This window comes from Equus caballus, chromosome 4 (assembly GCF_041296265.1).
Source record: "Equus caballus isolate H_3958 breed thoroughbred chromosome 4, TB-T2T, whole genome shotgun sequence".
NCBI lineage: Eukaryota > Metazoa > Chordata > Mammalia > Perissodactyla > Equidae > Equus > Equus caballus.
Window position 1 is genome coordinate 4,645,556 of NC_091687.1, and position 19,713 is coordinate 4,665,268.

The 19,713-nt window shown below is 40.5% G+C and overlaps 1 protein-coding gene across 6 annotated transcripts in view; it reads right to left on the reverse strand.

Moving 5' to 3' along the window:
• Positions 1 to 5,581: 5,581 nt before the first annotated feature.
• ORC5 (origin recognition complex subunit 5) overlaps positions 5,582 to 19,713 on the reverse strand; it is a 125,913-nt gene continuing 111,781 nt past the window's right edge. For 2 of the 6 annotated variants that reach the window (XR_011438087.1, XR_001380525.3), the window contains 2 exons: positions 7,531 to 7,648; positions 5,582 to 6,156 (listed from right to left, as the gene is read on the reverse strand). Coding sequence is in view for 3 of the 6 variants with exons in the window: in XM_005609051.4 (XP_005609108.1) it covers positions 6,096 to 6,156 (61 nt within the window). In the remaining 3 variants the exon portion in view is untranslated. Of the gene's footprint in view, positions 6,157 to 7,530; positions 15,797 to 19,713 lie in introns of those variants that run through there. The other 4 variants (XM_005609051.4, XM_005609049.4, XR_011438086.1 and 1 more) reach the window with 3 other exon arrangements.

Genomic DNA, 19,713 nt, shown 5'->3' on the forward strand with positions numbered 1-19,713 from the left:
CAAAAAAAATGAAGTTTCTGTCCACAAAGCTATTAATTGATCAATTAAGAAAGATCATTGATTGGGGAGGGAGAACAAATTAAAACAGCTGTCTTCTATCTAAACCATTTCTTCCTAAACACCCACACATCCTTTTCCTTGTACCCATCATCTGCGGCGGCATTTCATAGACTTCCTGAGAAGACATGTTATCCTAGAACTTGTGATGAACTAGAGTAATCCTGAAAGTAATGGACAAAGCTCAAACACATTAGCAATTCCTAGGCCTGCAGACAATCTATCTGAATTTAATGGTACCCTAACTCTCTTCAACTACCACAGTATGAAACCATCAGCTTTTCTCCATTAAAACATGTAATAAAAAGATTTAAAATACTGTATTTAATTATCCCAAAATAACAGAAAACAACACTCAGTACAAATCCACCTTCAGATACTACTGACAAGCAAATGAGTACAGCCTCACACATGAAAACAAATTGAACAACCTGATGTCAGGCTGCTTCTTGGGATTCCTATGCTGAGAGGCTTGCTTCTATCTTAAAGCAAATCCAACATCGTGTTTTGGTCAAGTGTATGGTGCTTCCATTGCCTGTGTAACTCAAAACTACAACAACAGGGGAACTCAGTTCTCTGGCTGCACCGTCACGAGCACATCTGATGAGCTTGCGGGAGAATGTTCGCAAGCACCATCGGTCGTTGTCTGGAGATTTATGATCCGCGTGTAAGATCAACAGTCTGGGGCGCACTGATTATTTTACTGCTGAGCCGCACCATCTGTCTCCACCCAGGAATCTTAAAGATTTCTTAGATAATGTCGCAGGATCATCTTTTTTTTTTTTTTTTTTTAAGATTTTTTTATTTTTCCTTTTTCTCCCCAAAGCCCCCCGGTACATAGTTGTATATTCTTCGTTGTGGGTCCTTCTAGTTGTGGCATGTGGGATGCTGCCTCAGCGTGGTCTGATGAGCAGTGCCATGTCCGTGCCCAGGATTCGAACCAATGAAACACTGGGCCGCCTGCAGCGGAGCGCACGAACTTAACCACTCGGCCACGGGGCCAGCCCCATGCAGGATCATCTTTTAAGAGGCATTATCAATGGCCCTCCAATCCCCTTTGACTAAAGCAAAATTGATACGAGGGTGCTAGCCAATGAGTCTCAGAAATTAAAGAACTTATTACAAATAAATATCCTATCTGCGAAAATAAGCTTTTACTAACAGGTTTAGCAAAGGGCAAAACAAGCGTATGCTCCATTATATCTAAAGATTAAATTAGACATGCCAATACCTACTCTACTTATAGATTTAAGGATATAAAATGTAGATTCTGAATGCAGTAGGACTGTCTTGCTAAAATAAACCACCATTGATTTGTAAGATGGCCTGCGAGCTGTGCTCAGCTACAGTGACAGACACAATGCTTATCAAAAGCCACGTACCCCCTCTATGGTAGTGCCTTTAAAACTTATGCTGGGTTTAGTGTTCTTTAGGTACTTCTCTCTAAAGAGCAGCCTACACCTTTATTATGTATTTCCCAGTCTCTCCCACAGTTAGGTTAGAGCCAAATAACTAGATTGACTAACGGGCTCTGAATGTGTCCCTTCCAGGCTGAGGCCAGTGGAACTTGTATGGCTTCTCCATCACTCTCTTCCCCAGCGAAGGCAACCTTGGAGAGCACGCACATATGTGCATAAAGTTGGAGCTCTGCCTGGCCAACATTGCGCTGTGATAAGAGTGAGAAATAAACTTTTATTGTGTTACACCCCTGAGATTTCAAGGTTGTCTGTTGCAATTAATTACTCTGAAAAACAAGGCCGCAAATATCAGATGGCATTGAGATTTCTCATCAACTAAGAACAAATCTCATTTTCACTACCAAATTGGGCATAAATCAGAAAAGAAGTTTTTCTCTTATCAGAGGAGATAGAGTTCTGTAGCTATTTGAGTTCTATGGTATTGTCTCTACAAATTGTGGTGATCATAAGGTTCTTTGGGTACTTCTTTCTAAAGATTAGCCTACACTTGAATTATGTTGGGGATATGCAAAATAAAGAGCTCTACCCAGTTATAGTTATTCCAGTCTTAAGAGTAGGTTGGAAGAACAACATCTAATTCCAGGACTCTGGGCTACTTGTCCCAGTGGCCTCCAAACTGTGGTAAGCCACTTCCCATGCAAGAGCTTTAATGTCAAATACTCCCGTTATCCATCCTTTCAGGCAAGGCACATCATATTAATTACTTGGACTCAAATGCAGTATGAATGAGGTGGCCGGGAGAAAAGGGTGGAGGAACCCAAGCTTTTAACAAGTTGTTATCATGAGCTATCTGCCCATGAAGAATGACTTATATGGGGAAATCTCACTGTTATTCCAAAAGGCATCTGTCATATTATCTTAGCAACAATAGGTGAAGCACAATGAAGCAATTGTTTGCAAGAAGGCCTTGGCCATAAGCTACCTTTGGTGACCCAGAATTGATTACAGTACTGTAAGGGTTGTAAAAAACTGTGATGTACATAAGAATACTGCCTGTAATCCAACAAAGGAAATCATCTTCTGTAGGATGTGAGTAAGAAGGCTTGGTCAGGAATATATGTCAACTTCCTATACCTACTCTAGATGGGAAATCTCTACTTTAAAAGATATCTCAAAGTGTTTTCCCATTATTGGCGTAATTTTTGTGTGTCTACTTTTTTCCATAATGGGAGCCCTACTGCTGCATTAGGGTAGACAAAAGGGGATCCCTGTTTCTATGCACACGGAAGACACAATGAATAGGGAATCAGCAATTGTGCCAGGCTCCAGAGGGACTATGTGGGACTAAGTATTTCTCCCGCTGTAGGTTTTCGTCCTTGTGGAGGGACATCCATTGCCTTACACTCCTGGACTCTCTCAGGCCTTCTTCGTCCCCAGGAAAGGAGGAATTTCTTATCTCCTGAGTGACTTTAAGAGTAGGGCCTGTGACTAGGTTACTTCTGTGTACCTCCTGTGACTAACCACTGTTCCCCTCTTTCCTCTTTGGGATTTGTCTGGTTGCAGAGAAAACGTGCCACAAGGTAAACTGGTAAAGGCTCCGCCCTTCATGGCGAGGTCACAGTTTTCCTGTGCTACCCGTGATGGGTGGGCAGGTTGGTCAAATTTTGAGATTCAGCATCAGGAAATTCTCTCTTGTCACACACCTAAGTTACATCTTCCAATTCAACAATAATCAGTAATAAACCTGATTCTTTTATCTTCACTTGCCTGTCTCCGTTATCTTATGGTTCAAAACTTGGTATAGGGAGGAGGATGCACCAATCTAGGCCAGAAATCCACCATCCGAACTAGGGGAATTTATCTAAATGACAATTTGAAAAGTCCAAGTGGGCCATAAAGTATTCAGATTTTTTGTATTAGTCAACTGAAACCAAATCAAGCTAGAGAGAGAGAGAGAGAGAAACAGAAAATAGAGTTTCACGTGAAGCTACAGTGATGTTTCATTGAACTCGGGGCAAAAAAGCTGTTGGACCTCAGGAGGGAATCGGAACCAGGAAATGCGAGCCCAGCTGGATTCTCTCCATGTCTTACCTTAACATCCCTGTGTACTTGCTTTGTTCTTCTCTTTCTCTCAGACAGGTTTTCTCTGCTTCTCCAGACCACATGGGGTTTTATGTGTATGTGTGTTGGGGCAGGCATGTCCACACTGATCCAATCAATTGTAGTCACAAGTAGAAGAATCATATAGAACAATGTGTCTACTATATCAATAAATCAATAATGTGGGTTATCAGCTAAGTGTGACGAATGGGAAACAGCCATATGAGGTTTGGGGACTAAGAGGACAGAGTAAAATAGTTGGATGGGAGAGAGGGATTGGAACGTAAGTACAGTCGCACTGGCAGTCTGTGCTGAGGGCACCTGTGCGACCTGCAGTCCCGCTCTCAGAGAGTGGTCATCCCGGCCGCAGTGGTCTCCCCAGGCATGAACGGCTGCTGACGTGCAGACACAGCATAGCAGAGAGTTGAGTTCACCCCGCATTGCTTTATCGTCAGGTGAGTAAATCAGAGGAAGAGACGATGTTGAGAGTATTTTGTCTGAGACAAGTAAAGCTAGCCCTGCTCTCTTTCGGCTTCCACTTAAATACGTTCTTATAGGAGCCCTTGACTTACTTTCTCATTTGGGCCACTCGCTTTCCAGGCCCGTTGCAGAACCGTTCTCCTGGGATTTCTCTTTAGCGTGTACCTGTATTAGCGCCACCATTCCTAGCATGTGACAACTCCTTTTGTATTATTTTTTACATTTCGTCAGAAGAAAATTCTTTAGAAGGAATATTTTCCATTAAATTTTCTGAGACTTTGCATAAATAATGCTTTTGTGTTAAAACCACTGTTGACTGATAATTTGACTGACTGTAGATTACTACCTGGAAAATTGTTTTCCTCAGAATTTTGAAGGTGTTGCTTCATGCCAGTCTGATTCCTACTCCTTTATATGGTGACTTCTTTTCCTTTCATGAAAGTATTTAGGATCTTTTCTCTATCCTTGAAATTCTGAAATGTCACAATGATATGTCTATCTGTAGGTCTTTTTTCATTCACTCCTCTCAGAATTTTGTGTGTAAATTCAACCTTAATTTAAAATAATCTAGTTTAGATTAACATCAACAATTTCAATAATATATAGAAACTTTTCCTCAATATGTATCCATCCCTTCCTCCTTTCTTGGACTATTATTGTCATACAAATTACATCTTTACATGTTGTAAGTCCATCAACATAGTTTTATGCAGTTTTCTTTTAAAATAGAAGAGAAGAATTATGAAAAACGTAATTTCAATCTAAAGATTCATGTCTCTTTAACTCTGAGGAATTTTCTTCTATTATTTCTTTGACAATGTCTCCTTTTTTCCCTTCTCTTTTCCTTTCACGAAGCTCATACTAGTGAGATTTGCTGTCTCTTTGCATATTTGCTCTGTTATCCCTACTTTTCTATTATTTCAGCAATAATATTTTTACTATCCAAGAGTTCCTTCTTGTTCTCTGCTTGTTCCTTTTCTATAGTACTTTGCTCTTAATTTATGGATATATTTTATTAATTTGTTAATTTAAATAGTAACACATGCTCCTGAAACAAAACTTCATAGATAAAGAAAAAATGTATAGTGTCAAGTACACTCTTTTACCCAAGTCCCAGCCCTAGAGACAATGTTGTTATTAATGTCTTAGGAATCCTTTAGAGATATTTCATGAATTTTAAAGACATACATACACTTAAAAATACATCCTTGAATCTCTTTGGAAATATAGTTTCAGTGTTGCTTTTCCTTTTCTAGTCTCTTCTCTTTCCTAAATTATCTCCTATTTATTGGGGATCAGATATTCTCTCTATCTTGAACTTTCCATTTTATGATTCTGGTTTTCTTCAGGTGTTTCTTCGTCCATTCACATGTGAAAATGGACTAGCTTACTCTTTCTGGGTAGCAGATATGGATTTTCTCCTGTTGCAAACGTTAGTATATTTTCTTGCTCCTTCTCACCCCTAAGTAGAAAAGCAGCTCCAGAGCTATGTTTATGTGTGGTAACGGCGGTAGAGCGAAGGTGGAGAGAGTCAACACAGAGGATTTATTTTAGGATATGGCGTGGAGAGTTGGTCTATACGTTGGGCAAATGAATGAGTAGAGAGGCCAGAACTCACCTACTCGTCCTATTTCTCTTCAGGCAGTTTGTTCTTTGTGTTTCCACACACTTCCAATTAATGACGTGTTTTCCAACTCCGTTCTCATTCCCACATTCCATCCCTACCAACCCCAAGTCCACAGTCCCTCTGGGTTCTGCCTCGCAGCTCAGCTCTCTCCACACCATTGTCCTTCTTTGCATTTACACGGAACTCTTTAGGACTATAACTTCCACCCATTCGTGGTAGTCATTAAGGTCTTCCACCAGATGAAATCTCTCATCTGCTAGTGGTTCCCTCCAGAGCATTGTCCTTGGAAGAAGATCTGGGCGTGGGTAAATAATCCAGTTCAAATACTCCAGACTGGCCTGTTAGGACATTTGTTTAGCAACATGACAGGACAGCCCACGGTGGAGGCGGGTACTTCTACAGAAGGATATTTTTTAATGTGAAGACATTGTCAATCTGTTTTTGTGGGTTTGGAGACATGTTTTGGGGGGACCCCTAAAAGAGAGGAGAGAGAAAAAATGTTATTTTTATTATCTTGCTCCTACATCTTCCTCTAACCCCTGTCTGGAAGAATGGTATCTTCCTGAGAGACATCTGGCAGCCCTGTCTGTTCTAGGGTTTCTCATTAGTTTAAATAACAAGGGAAATGCACTGTTGTCATTATTTCTTCATTACAAATACAGCATCTTGCAGTGGTCACAGGACTTTGGACATTATCACAGCTGCATCTCCCTGGGATAATATTTCTCATTTCCTATTTTGAGGTACATTGATCTCTTCTTCTGATAGAGGGACCTTCACTCATCTAGGCTTCTAGCAACACTATAAAATTAGAAAGAAAAATCTTCAGAAGTTGCAAAACAGATGATTAACAGTAGTGCTGTGGCCTATTAAGTTTAGAATCTCACGCTGTTTGCCCATTCACACATGCTTATTGATTTAATGTTTTGTAAATTTAGCTCTCTTCAGTCTCAGCTGATGTGTGGGTGCATATACCAACCAGACTGAAACTTATGCCATAAGTGAGAAACAACTTGATAATTTATGAGTGGTGAAACCCAAAGTCGAACAGGTTTTCCCTCAGGACAGGAAAAAAAACATATGCTGCACATTTTAGACAACTCTCTTCTTCAGCTCTCTCATTTTAAGAAAGTACACATTTTCTGGCGGGGTGGTCGAGAAAGAATTATGCAATTCAGTCAGCCCACGTTTTCTTCTATGAAGCATCTCCAAGAGAACTATGCCTGAGTGACGGATTTTTTTCTTGCTTTTTCTCTGAATCTGTGCAGAGGCTGGGCCTATGCTAATGAGGACGTCCTGGGAGTTCAGTGGCCACATTTGGGATGTCCGGGGGTCATTACTAAGTGACTGGCCCATGGAGATGCCATGCTGAGGGAACAGCTAGTAAAACATCCTATGCAGTGTCTGACATGAGCACCTCCCTTCCTTGTACGCCCCTATGTTAGACAAAAGATCTCTCTGTTTTTTTCTTTTAAACCAGGGAAATGGATTTGGTTACAAAGAGACAAAGAAAGCTCTTCCATTGGAAAGAAGGGGACATTTCAGTTGGGTGAGGAGAGGTTAGGGGAGAGTTGCTGGAAGATACCCTTGGGATGATACCCAGACACACACATGCACATAACATATACACATGCCTACACAAGCTTGCACAGGGATTCATGCTCAAACATGTGTATTTAATCATGAGAAGGATGTGGAATATTGAAGCAAAAAAGGAGGAGCCAGCTGGTTAGTTCTCTCTCCCACAGCCTTGCTCTCCTTTTGCTTGGAAAAGTCTGTGGCAGCCCAAGGGCACCTGAGCTGGAAAACTGACCTAAAGCACAAAAGCTAGTCTCGAAAGTTTCTTACCCTCACAGCGAGACCGTGGGTTTCAATGCAAGACATTAGCTGCTTTGGCTTAGTTTTGCCACTGGCCATCATGGAGGAGAGAGAATTGGAAGTCAGGAAGTTGATTCAAAGGTTGAAGCTGGAAAAAATTAATTTTTTGATGAAATCCCAGTACTGCCCCTTAGTTCTTGGTTCTCAGTTCAAGCTGACAGTGCTTTCACTAGGACAATTCTCTTAAATATTCAATGGGTTCTCCATGAATCATACTAAGTTTCGGTCCTTTTGAGAAAGGCACAACCTCAAATCTTTTCAAGATAAGCTCTCTTCTGCCTTGGAGTCCTTATGAAGCTGCTATGTAACAATCCTTCAAGATTCTAAGAAGTCCTATTACTTAACAGAGAGTCTGCGAGGCATGCTCTAAGATCGTTAGAAGGATTTTTGTCTATTTGAAAGAGTCTATGAGGTGCCATCTTAAATTTTTCTGAGGTTTTACAAAAGGATCTTTCAGGCTCATCCTAGATTTGATTTTTGCCTGGAAGCCATTTCTTAATTTGAGAATAGTTTGCCATTTTAAGAGATTAAGAAAAGGTATACTTTTATTTTCAAATCTAAAAAGTCCTGGCTTCTTTATATTTCTTTAAATTTTGCTTGAAAATTGAGCAATTGCTGTATTCATTTTTTTATTTCTGGGGAACAAATTATCACAAACTTAGAAGCTTAAAGCAACACAACTTTATCATCTCAGTTTCTCTGGATCAGGAGTGCAGCATATTTCAGCTGGGGTCTCTACTCAGGTCTCACAAGGCTGAAATTAAGCTGTCAGCCATCTGCGTCTTCATCTGGAGGCTCAAGTGGGGAAAGATCCAAGCTCTCTCAGTTGACGGCAGAATTCATTTCCTTGGACTGTATTACTGACGTCCCTGTTTCTTGCTGCTGTTAGCTCTTAGAGGACACTCTCAGGTCCAGGCCATGTTGCCTTCCACAGCCCTCCCACACTTGAGATCTCTTCATAGAAAGGGATCAGTCCCTTTTAAGGGCTCATCTGATTAGGTCAAGCCCACCTGGGACAATCTTCTTTTGCTTAACCCAAAGTTAACTGATTAGGGACTTGAATTATGTCTGTGAAATTTCTTCTGCCATATAATGTAATCTAATCACGGGTACAGGAGGTAGAGATCCTAGAGGCCATCTTAGAATTCTGCCTGCCACAATTCCTTTTTGGTTCACCTCTCTTCTCCCATTTTACCACAGGCAGCTACAAAAACTCAAGCAGAACCATTGGTGCTCTCCATGGAAACATCCTCAGCTAGATCATCAAGTTTATTATTACATTTTACATTTTTCACATTCTGCTACTACATGAGAAGGGCCCCCTTTCTCCAGCTTCCAATAATATTTTCCTCTCTTTCCTGTAGGCCCTTTCTGGAAGCTTCCTTGGGGGCTTTTAGACTTCTGCTAACATTCTTCTCAAAGCCCTTTAGGTTTTCACTAACATTCTCCTGGTATCCATTCCAGCTTCCGCCAACCACGTGGTGCCAAAGCCAGTGATATGTTTTGGGTTTTTCTTATGGCAGCAGTACCAAAAGCAGGCACAAGCGCCAAAATCTGCATCAGTTATCCATGGATGTATAGCAAACCACTCTAAAACTTAGTGACTGAAAACAACAACAATCCTTTTTTAATGTGCCAGGAGAATTCCAGATGTAGGTCTGCGTTTACTGAACCAATTAACACATAAGATGAGATGAGATTGCTCTGTTAGCTTAAAATTCTCTGGGCTAGGCGTTCTACCTTTTAACCATCAAAAATTAGTTGTTTGGACCAAACTCCCCACTGAGAACTAGAAAAGTTGGGACACACACACATGGACAGTTAAGATGTGTGGGGAAAATATCTTAGGGAGAGAAAAGAAGCCCAAAGACGTGAGTGTGGCATTTGGTGCCACTATTCTTTCAAGAGAAATGGCATTCTTACAAGCAGTAAATGAGAAGCTGAGCAGAACTTTTAGACACAGGTCTATGGGGCAAGGACTAAAGTTCAAAGCTTGCCAAAGAGGAGCAATCTATGTCTAGAGGTGAGTTGGGACCCCAAGGGGACATAGGCTAGGAGTACAAGTAAGCTTGAAATAGACCAGTATCTCCAGATATTGACATCCTACTTCAAATCATTTTAACTTCTGATTATAAGGTGATCTGGAGGCCACAGCTCACGGCTGACTTCCCCAAGTAAAAGAAAATTCTCTCGGAAGAAAGATGACATTATTGAGAGCTTCCATTTCTTCTCCATTTTTCATATACAGTGTCTGATACCCAATCAAAAACCTTTGGGTATTTGAGAAGATAAGACTTAACTGAAAGTCAACAAAATAAAACATATGATAGGTGTCTATTATTTTATCTGATGAAGTTATCAGATATGAACTTTAAAATAATATGTTCAAGGAGCTAAAAGAAAAATAGAGAATTTTAGTGGAGAAATGGAAACTAAAGGGAAGAACGAAATAGACATTCTAGCTGGTAAATTCTAATATTAATAATAACTGATATTAAGAACTTGATGATTAGCACTCTTGACTTCACTGTCATGTGTAGAGCAGTGCACCCAAAAACTGCAGAACCATTATCACAATTAAATATATGCTAGTTCATCAGCTGCTCTAACAAATTTCATAAGGTTAAAATTAGAGAGTATATTCTCTGACCACAGTGGAATTAATATAGATAACAATACCACCACCACCAAAAACTAGAAAATTCCCATATGTTTGGAACATAACCAATATACTTCTAAATAACCCATGTGACCCAGAAGAAACCATAATAGAAGTCAGAAAACATGTGAGCTGAATAGTAACGAAAATCAGGCGTAATAAAGTTTGCTTGCTGAAAAAAAGTAGTTCTTAAGGAAAAATATAAATGTCAACATAGATACTAGAAAAGCAAAGGGGCTTAAAGCCAGTGATTTAAGTATCTATCCCAAGAAGCTGCAAAAATAAAAGCAAATGAAACCCAAAGTAAGTAGAAGTAGGGAAGTACAAGAACATAAATTATTTTAGAAGGAAAGAAACGTAAAAGGAAGAAGACTAACAAAGCCAAAGTTGATTCTGTGAAAAGACTACGAGAAGTGATAAAACCTTGGTATGAGTGATCAACAAAAAAAAGAGAGAAGGTACAAATAACCAAAAACAGACATGAAGAAGAGATATTAACACAGGTCCTTCTGACAATAAAAAAAGACAATATGAGGATACTAGGATTATGATGAGAGATTTGAAAGTTTAGGTAAAATGAAAAAATTCCCAGAACACATTTACTACAACTGACACCGAAAGGTAGAAATTGATCAACTGATTCTAAAATTTATGCAGATATACAAAGGGCGAATAATAACTGAGACGATCTTAAAGAAAAAGAACAGAGTTGGAGGAGCCACACTGCTGAATGTCAAGATGTGTTATAAAGCTATGCAACTGAGACTGCAGTATTGGCACAAGGATAGACTAATAGAAACAAAGAACACAATAGAATCCAGCAAAAGACCCACCCACATATGGATGCTTGATTTATGTGAAAGGTGGCATAGCAGAGAAGAGAGAAAATGATCTTCCAAAAATTAGTGTTTGGTCAATTAGATATCCATATGAAAAAGAAAACTGGGAATAAAATTCAGCTATTTTTTGACTGCTCCCACCGTCAAAGTAGGAAAAAATTCTAGAAAAAAAATAGGAGAATATCTTCATGAAGTGAGGTGGCAAAGCTTTCTTAAATGGGACCCAAAAGCACTAACCACAAAAGAAATGATGAATAAATTAGAGTAAATTAAATTTAGGAACTCCTATTCCTAAATCAAAAGACACCAATAAGAGAGTGAAAGGCAAACCACAGAGTGGGAGAAGATATTGGAAAAATATATAACAGACAAAGGGCTTGTATGCAGAATATGTAAAAATAATTTTTATAAATCTGTAAGAAAAATATAAATAATCGTATAGAAGGATATTCAAATGATCAATAAACATATGAAAAGATGCTCAATATTATTACCAATCAGGAAAACACGCAAACTAAAACCACAATAAGATACCACTACACCCCCAACAAAATGGCTCAAATTAAAAAGACTGACTATATCAAGTGTTGGTGAGACTATGGAACAACCAGAACTCTCATACACTGTTGGTGGGAGTGAAATTGGTGCAACCATTCTGGAAAAAATGTACATTACATGTAAATGTATCTTACAACCCAGCTAGTCTCCTTCTAGGTTGATGTTGAAGAAAAATGCTTACATATGTGAAGCAAAAGACATACACGAGAATATTCATAGCATCATTATTTGTAATAGTAAAAATAATAACCAATGCTGCCTCAACCATCAAATGACAAATACTGTATGGTTTAATCATAAAATAAAAGAACATTAGCAATGACAATCAAAATGCTACTGCCACACAACACGGATCAACCTCACCAACGTAACGTCAAGCCAAAAAGGCAACCCGCACAAAATACATATATAATATAACTCCATTTATATAAAGTTCAAAAACAGGCAAAAATAATCTTGAGGTGTTTTCTTTGGGGAGGATGAAGGAAGCGGAGATTGGAGGGTGGGTCTTTCCCCAGGCTCACTGAGTTTCAGCTCACGTGTGCATAGATCAGTACTTAGTCAGAAACTCAAGAACCCTCTGCTAATCTCCAGAGCTTTTTCTGTGCAAATTCCTCTTCTCTGGCACTCTGATCCACAAATTCTAGCCACCTTAGCCTCCCAGAACCCCATAGCAAGCCCTCAGGCGCTGTTTGGGTTCCCCCTTCCTGAGCTGAGGCCTGGAAACAGCCTCCAGGCAGGAAGCTGGAGCAATTGAAGGACTTACCTCATTTGTTGGCCTCCTTCCGTGGGTCGAAGTCTTGCACAGCCTGCTATCCAATGTCTAAAAACCATGCTATCATATATTCTCCCCCAGTTTTCCAACTGTTTATGGCAGGACCGTGGTGTTAAAAGTGTGAGTATTTGGATCCCATTCCTGGAAATTCTCATTCACTAAGTCCAGGGTGAGGCCCAGGCACCCGCGTTTTGAAAAAATATGTGAAAATGATTCTTCAATTCAGTTCCCCAGTTGTCTATGATGAAAAAAGAGGCCATTGACACTAACTGACAGGCCTGTGGTTCCCTATTTGAAATATTGATGGTCACATTTACACACAAACACACACATACACACTATGTGTATATTTGATTAGCATATATTATCATTTCAATTAGTATGTATTCATATACACATTATTTTAACTATACTGGGCATTGTGAACCTATGAATTTGAATTCTAAAGTGAAAATATATTCACCATTCTAAAGTACAAAGTCAAGCCGGTTTGGCGTGCATGCCTAATTTTTAAAAATCATGTTGGATATTCCTGAACAAATGACATCTCTGCTCAAGGAGTTGTAAGATTTATTGATCTTTTAAGAAAATTGCTGAGCCCACTTACATCTGGATCCTGTAAGCTGTAGCAGTTTTTAGATTATATTAACACTCACACATCATAACTTGCATACACATATGTGTTTTTCAATATTATAATATCGTTAACAGCTAATATTTACTGAGCACTTATATGCCAGGCACTGAACTAAATTCTTTATATTGATTGCATCTTTTGAAACTCAAAAGCACCATAAAACATAGATCATGTCATTGTCTGCTCTTATGAGGCTGGTGTCTTGCCCAGCGTTAGGCAATGAGAAATTATAGAGTCACAAATCAGCTCAAGCACTTGTGAGTCCAAACTCTGTGCTTGTGGTAACTACGCTGCAAAATTGGAAAAAGTCCTCCCAATGTTTTGAAATAAGAAAGCGAAACAGTGAAGGAATTTGCGCCAAACTTTGTTTTCTCACATTGATGATTTTGAAATAAAACTCTTTTCTGGAAAGGAGCACGAAAGTTGCAAATGGGAATTTTTCTAGCGATAACCCTTTTCCCCCAAGTAAGTAGTAACCTTTCAAGTCAATATTTACTGTTATTGATTGAAATCTAAACATACAGTAAGTTCAATTGAAAAAGGAAGTTTTGCCATATCAAAGGACTTTGATGCAGATAAAGAAGAAAATGATTAATCTTGGGGGAATCAGAACTTTGATCCCATGTTTACGCTCGGGTGAATGGCAGCAGACACTTTACCAGAGAAGAGTTGTTACAACGAGTCTGTGACTTCCGGAATCCCTTGGATCGATATGCAGCCCTTGCCATGTTTGTAAAACCCCGTTTGGATGGGTTCTGTTGAGACATCTCACAATACCACACATTCTCCTCTCATTAAAGCTGCAAAGGCTGGAGTCAAGAGAGTTGAGCCATCAGGTAGGGTATTGTCTCATTTCCAAAATAAATGACTCTTTTATTAACTTGCGCTGAAAACACGAAGGCAGTCTGTGCGTATGTGCTTCAGAGACCACCATAAAAGGAAAGAGCAGGGAATATTTTCCTATTGCTTCTGCTTTTGTTTTTTATTCTGAAGATATACCACTTTCCTCTCCTTCACCTTTCCACACCCAGAAATATTTGTCTGCTTCATAAAGCTCAGTTTAAAGAAACTTGGGTTAACGAACTCCACATGAATAGAAATGATGTCCAGGTTTCCGTGGCGAACATTTAGGGTTGCCCGTCTTCTCCACTTCATACAGCAATTGCAAAGTGAGAGTTACACCAGCCTGCAGGCCTAATGAGTACCTGCTTCATTTACTCATGATATAACCGGAGCTGCTGCAAAATTGCTTTTGCAGAAGAGATGAGAAATGATAAACAAGCTCCTCTTCCCAGAGGCATCGTAGCTTATCCATAACTATCACTTCATAAACAGATTCAATCCAGTTCTCATATTTGGGTGTCTCAAAGGAAAACAGTACCTGCCTTGAAAACAGGGTAGGAAAACATGTGCTCTGGCTCCAACTGCTTAGATTTGGATCTCAACACAACCACCTGCTGGTTGTGTTATCCTGGACAAGTCACAACCATCCTGCGCCTTACTTCCTTATCCAGAAAGTGGGAAGATAATGGTACCCATCTCATAGGGTAGTTGTGAGGATGAGTAAGCATTTGGGGGGGGGGATAAAATTCAGCTATTATTCGACAGCTCCCATGCTCATTGCAGGGATGAACTCTCCCAAATACATATCAATCTTGTTTGAAATAAGATAGACAGTATCTGATAGACTTAAGAAATCCCTAGATCAACCATATTTGCAATATATGCTAGCTAATTTCATCCAGCCTCAAGACACTTTACAAATCCCTCCCATATACAGAATCTACCATGACTAGCCTTGAGCAAAAGGACATCATGCCTGTTCCTCCAAATTCCCAAATTACTGTAACTGCTGTCTGGCTCATCCTTGTGGTTTATCACATATTATCTTGTATTCTCAATTATATTTCTTTTTATTTATGAATTGTCTTCCTAACAAGACTGTGGGCTCCTCAAAGGTGGGAACTTTGCTTAATTGTTGCTTGAGTTCTCCCTTACACTTATCATCATCATCATCATCATCATATCTCCTCTTATCTCTTCAGCTAAGGCAATCCCTGAAAAGGGCTGACAGCTGAAGACTATCTGCCGGCAGCACTCCCAACAGCTGGAGTAAAAAATCCTTCATTCCTGAAGGGGGACCTGGATGGTACCTCAGAACGTCTACTATAATATTCAAGATAGTGGTAGGTGTAATAACCACAGAAGGTAGAGCCAGACCTTTCAGCACTTGAGCAGAGATTTGCTCTCTGTCCCTTTGTGATAGTGTTGGGTGCAGATTTTCCTGGGAGGATAGGCTGGATGACCTCTGAAGGTTGACCTTGTCTATCATTGGCCCATGAGTCAATGGCAGTTGAGGGGCTTCCTTCGGCAAAAAATTATTGCCCTAGTGAATCAGAACATCAATGCTAACAAAACATAGATGTCTGAGCAATTACAGGTTCAATTGCAGGTCCAAGAAATTCCACTGATGATTCGTTTCCCCAAGCCCAACCCAAGAGAAGCTGAAGAAGAGCTAGAGATGGCTCTGCAACTTAAAAACAAAAGAAAACAAAACAAAAACAATAAAAAACTCTTTGAGGAATAGAAGGTGGTTGGGTCTGGGGCGGGTAGGTGATGAGGCATGATCTATAGCCCCAAATGGGGATAGGCTGGCAGGGAATTTCTAGTTGTGTTCTTTTCTCTCCCCAGCATTGCCGTGAGCAGATCATTGCCATCTCTGCCACAACCACAGGGCCAGTAAGATGGTATCTTGGAAGCTCTGGAAGCTGCGGGTAAAAAATAGACAGCGTAAATGCAGATGAGCTGGCAACCTGCTCCTCCTCAAACCACGCCTCAGTTTGAGCACTTGCAACATCCTTGGATAAAAGGAGTTCCTGAGAAGAGGGACTGAGGGAAATATGCTGAATAAAACAACGACAAGATAATTTTTTTGCCCATTAGAGTGGAAAACCTTAGAAAGAGCATTAAGTGCTGGCAATGGTGTTGGGGAAGAGGAATCCTCAGCCACAGCTGATCAGATGATTCTGGAAAACAATATGGAAGTGTGGAAGCACTTATTGAGACTTAACATGTGTATAGTCTGCATCCTGGCAAGCCCACTTCCGCTATATAATCTAGAGAATTTCTTGCAAGACCCACAAGGAGCTATACATTGAGCATGTTCTTTGCATCATTGTTTGTGGTAGCAAAGAGTTTCAGGAAAACTAGGGGCTCCATCTCTTGGGAAATGGATAAGATATGGCATAGTCTATATAATGGAATTCTATCTGTCATAAGTCACAAACTAGGCTGCATATAGCATCACAGGCTGACCTCAGAAACAGAATATTGAGAGAAAAAGAAGAAACAATGAGATATAGAACATGTTATGGACTGAAATCTGTTCCCCCCTCCCCACACTCATATGTTGAAGGGCTCACCTCCAGTACTTGAGGATGTATTTGGAGATAAAGTCTTCGAAGAGGTGATTAAGTTAAAATGAAGCCAATAGGGTAAGGCCCTAAGCTAATCTCACTGTTGTCCTTGTAAGAGGAAGAGATCAAGACACACAGAGACACAAAGACATACATGCACCGAGGAAAGGCCAGGAGAGGACACAGCAAGAAGGCAGCCACGTGCAGGTTAAGGAGAGAGGCCTCAGAGAAACCCAGCCTGCTCACACCTTGAGCTTGGACTTCTGTCCTCTAGACGGTGAGAAAATAAATTTCTGTTGTTCAAGCCACTGGTCTGTGGTATTTTGTTCTGGCAGCCCGAGCAGACCCATCCAGAGCACAATTCCATTTATTGCCTTTAAGAAGCTATGCACCAAAGCTATACACAGTATACGTAGAAGTACTGTTTTTCAGTAAAGCACATGTATCTACATAAATTAAGAATGGTTTGGAAGAGCATACATATATGTACCCAGTCAGGATGTTTATAGGGAGGAATGGGCGTGAGGAAAGTGGATGAAGGCAGAAAAACGGACAGAGGGAAGAAAGCAAAAGATGGCCTTGCACAGACTGATCATGCGATGAAACTGAAGAGCACGATCCCCTCAGTTCTGTACCTCTGAGTCCATCTCCCACCCACCAGCCCACCAAAGGAGGAAAAAGTTCTATACCCAAAATAGTGAGAGGAAGGGCAAAATGAGAATGAGCCATAATGAAGCACAAAGGAGGGGGCATTGTCAGGTTGTCAATCGCTCTATTCATAATACATGGAACAGCACAGCCTTAGCCAGACAGAGTCCTCCGTGAGTTGCAGAAAGGAGATACTCCTGCGTCAGGGACGAGAGCTTCCCCAGAAGGAGACTGGGAGCACTGATTGATTCATTCACTCACATGGGGGGACACTGGCGAACGTTAGTAAGCCAGAGGTCAGCCCTCAAGACTGCTAATAGATGTGCACAGAACTGAAACACTGGAAGGTGGTGCTGTAAGGCTGGGACTCCAGCTGATGAGACACTGGGGTTACACGCAAGGGCAGAGCTGGATCAGAGCAACTCTACCCTGACACCATGGTCGTGTATATAAAGCAATATTATTTGAAAGAAATTAACGTAGGAAGTTTCCATGTTATTGTGATTAAATAACTGTTCTGAGACACGGGTTTCTTTTAAAAAGCAGTGTCTCATATAGAAACTTTCAGGAACTATTCATGACATTAGGTACTTCTAACCTATGATTTCAGTTCCCTGTCTTTAAATACTTCTATCTATTACCTGAATCCGAATTAACTTTTATAGTGGCCTCGGTTATTAACAGATGATTGATAACATTATTTTGGCTTATATAGTCACAGAACTGCATAGCGTCCATCTCTCTGTTACGCTCCCAAAGAAAGAAATGTTCATATTCTGCTGTTTTTAATATCAGGAGAGTCAGTAAGTGATCTACACAGGGCTCACACTAGAGCCATAGAGTTTGATAGAATATGATCACATCATCTGAAATGCATGAAGGGTCTGCTATTGCAGCTGTAAATCAAAAAGACAACACTTGTGCTGCCTGGTTCTCCTTGTAAGAACATCTCTAAATTCATGTTCAGCTTATAAGCTGCCTTCTCGAGATGATTAGAAAATCGGATTCTGGTGAATCCCAGTTCTTACCCAATTTATCCCCAGCAAAGGTTGGAAAATTGCACATTAAGCTTTTCCTCTCCTTCCTCTCAGCCTTTCCTGCTGCAGGAGTGTCAACTTTTTGTTAAAGGAAGCACTCAAGGGAGAGAGGCTTTTCTCTGGACTATTCCGTCCCCTGGGTCTGATTTCTTACCAAGTGCTAATGATTGGTAGAGACTTGTTAGATGGAGTTTGTGTATTGGGCATCTTTGAACAAGGGGCAGGAAATGAAATTATCACTTCATTTCACATAAATATCAAGTTGTCACCAAGAAGACAACAACGAGAGCCAACTTCAGATATGAAGTGGTGACCCCCAGGGAGCATGCTGGCTTTAGATGTGAGTTAACTAGGGCGCTGAAGTAGATGGGTGAGGAGACTAAGACGGCCAGAAAATACTTTCTCCTCTTGCAGGATTATATGTGAAATTCCATGGTTTGAGTTTCACTCCTTAGTTTAAGATTTGCTGGGTTATTGAACTGTAATTAACCTATAATCCTATAGGATCTGGGTTTCAGATCCTAGCCTGTGAGTATGTTTTAGGAATGGAAAGAAAAAGGAATAAGAACACATCCCAGGAAGGACAGATGAGAGGCGGAAGCTTAGAACAAAGCTATTGTCATCCAAGTCCTGCTTTGTAGCGCCAGCTCTGACTGGTCATTGTCTCACTGGGTCACTTAGTCACTGAACCAAAGGGAAATCAGAGAGGCTGTCCACCCTGTGGGAGGAAGTGGAAGAATTTTCATAAGGAGGAAATCACAGTAGGCCTCGAGTCAAGAGAGAAGGGAAAGGAAGACCCACAACTGCGTTGTGGTTGGTGACAATCAGTTAGGGTATAAGTCAACACGTTTGATCAACCATAATGAAGGAACTGCCTTGGGCAAAGTTCTATTTGAAGGTGTTTGTGAAGGAAGAAGAACGAACTAAAACAGAAGTGGAAGAACGAGGTGCGTTCATCCTTTGACAATCCAGTGAGAAAAATCATATAGACACACAAAACAAGTAACAGCAATTCAAAGCAACGACTGTCAGCACAAATTAGCAAAACAAAGGCAGAGAATGGAAGCGGAAGTTGAATCTGAGGACTGATCAGAGAACACTTCCTGCAGAAGAGATCTGAGCCCCACCAGGAGGTGTTATCAGACACTAGTCAGCAGGGAACAGGCCATTTCCAGGGTTTTTTGGTTTTGTTTTTTAATAACTGCCAAATATGTACAAATGAGTGTAGACCTTGGTAACCCAGGCCTCTGGGTTTCAGTTAACCTATCAGAATGGAGGCAATTCTTCGGTGAAACAAGCCACCCCTACTGTCACTAAAAGTACTAATGGAAAGTCTCCCTGAGTCTACCCACCCTCTGTGATCTCAAAACACCAACACACAACCCTTTCATTGTACTTGCAATATTATAATAATCTGTTTATGGCTGTTTTTCCCAAGAGTTTGAAAGTCCCTCAAGTGCTAGATCATGTCTTATTCATCCTAGTAACCCCAATACCCAACATAGGGCATGGTACATAGTTGGCCCTCAATAATACTCATTTATTCAACCCATATTAATTGAGCAGCTACTACATGCCGGTGGC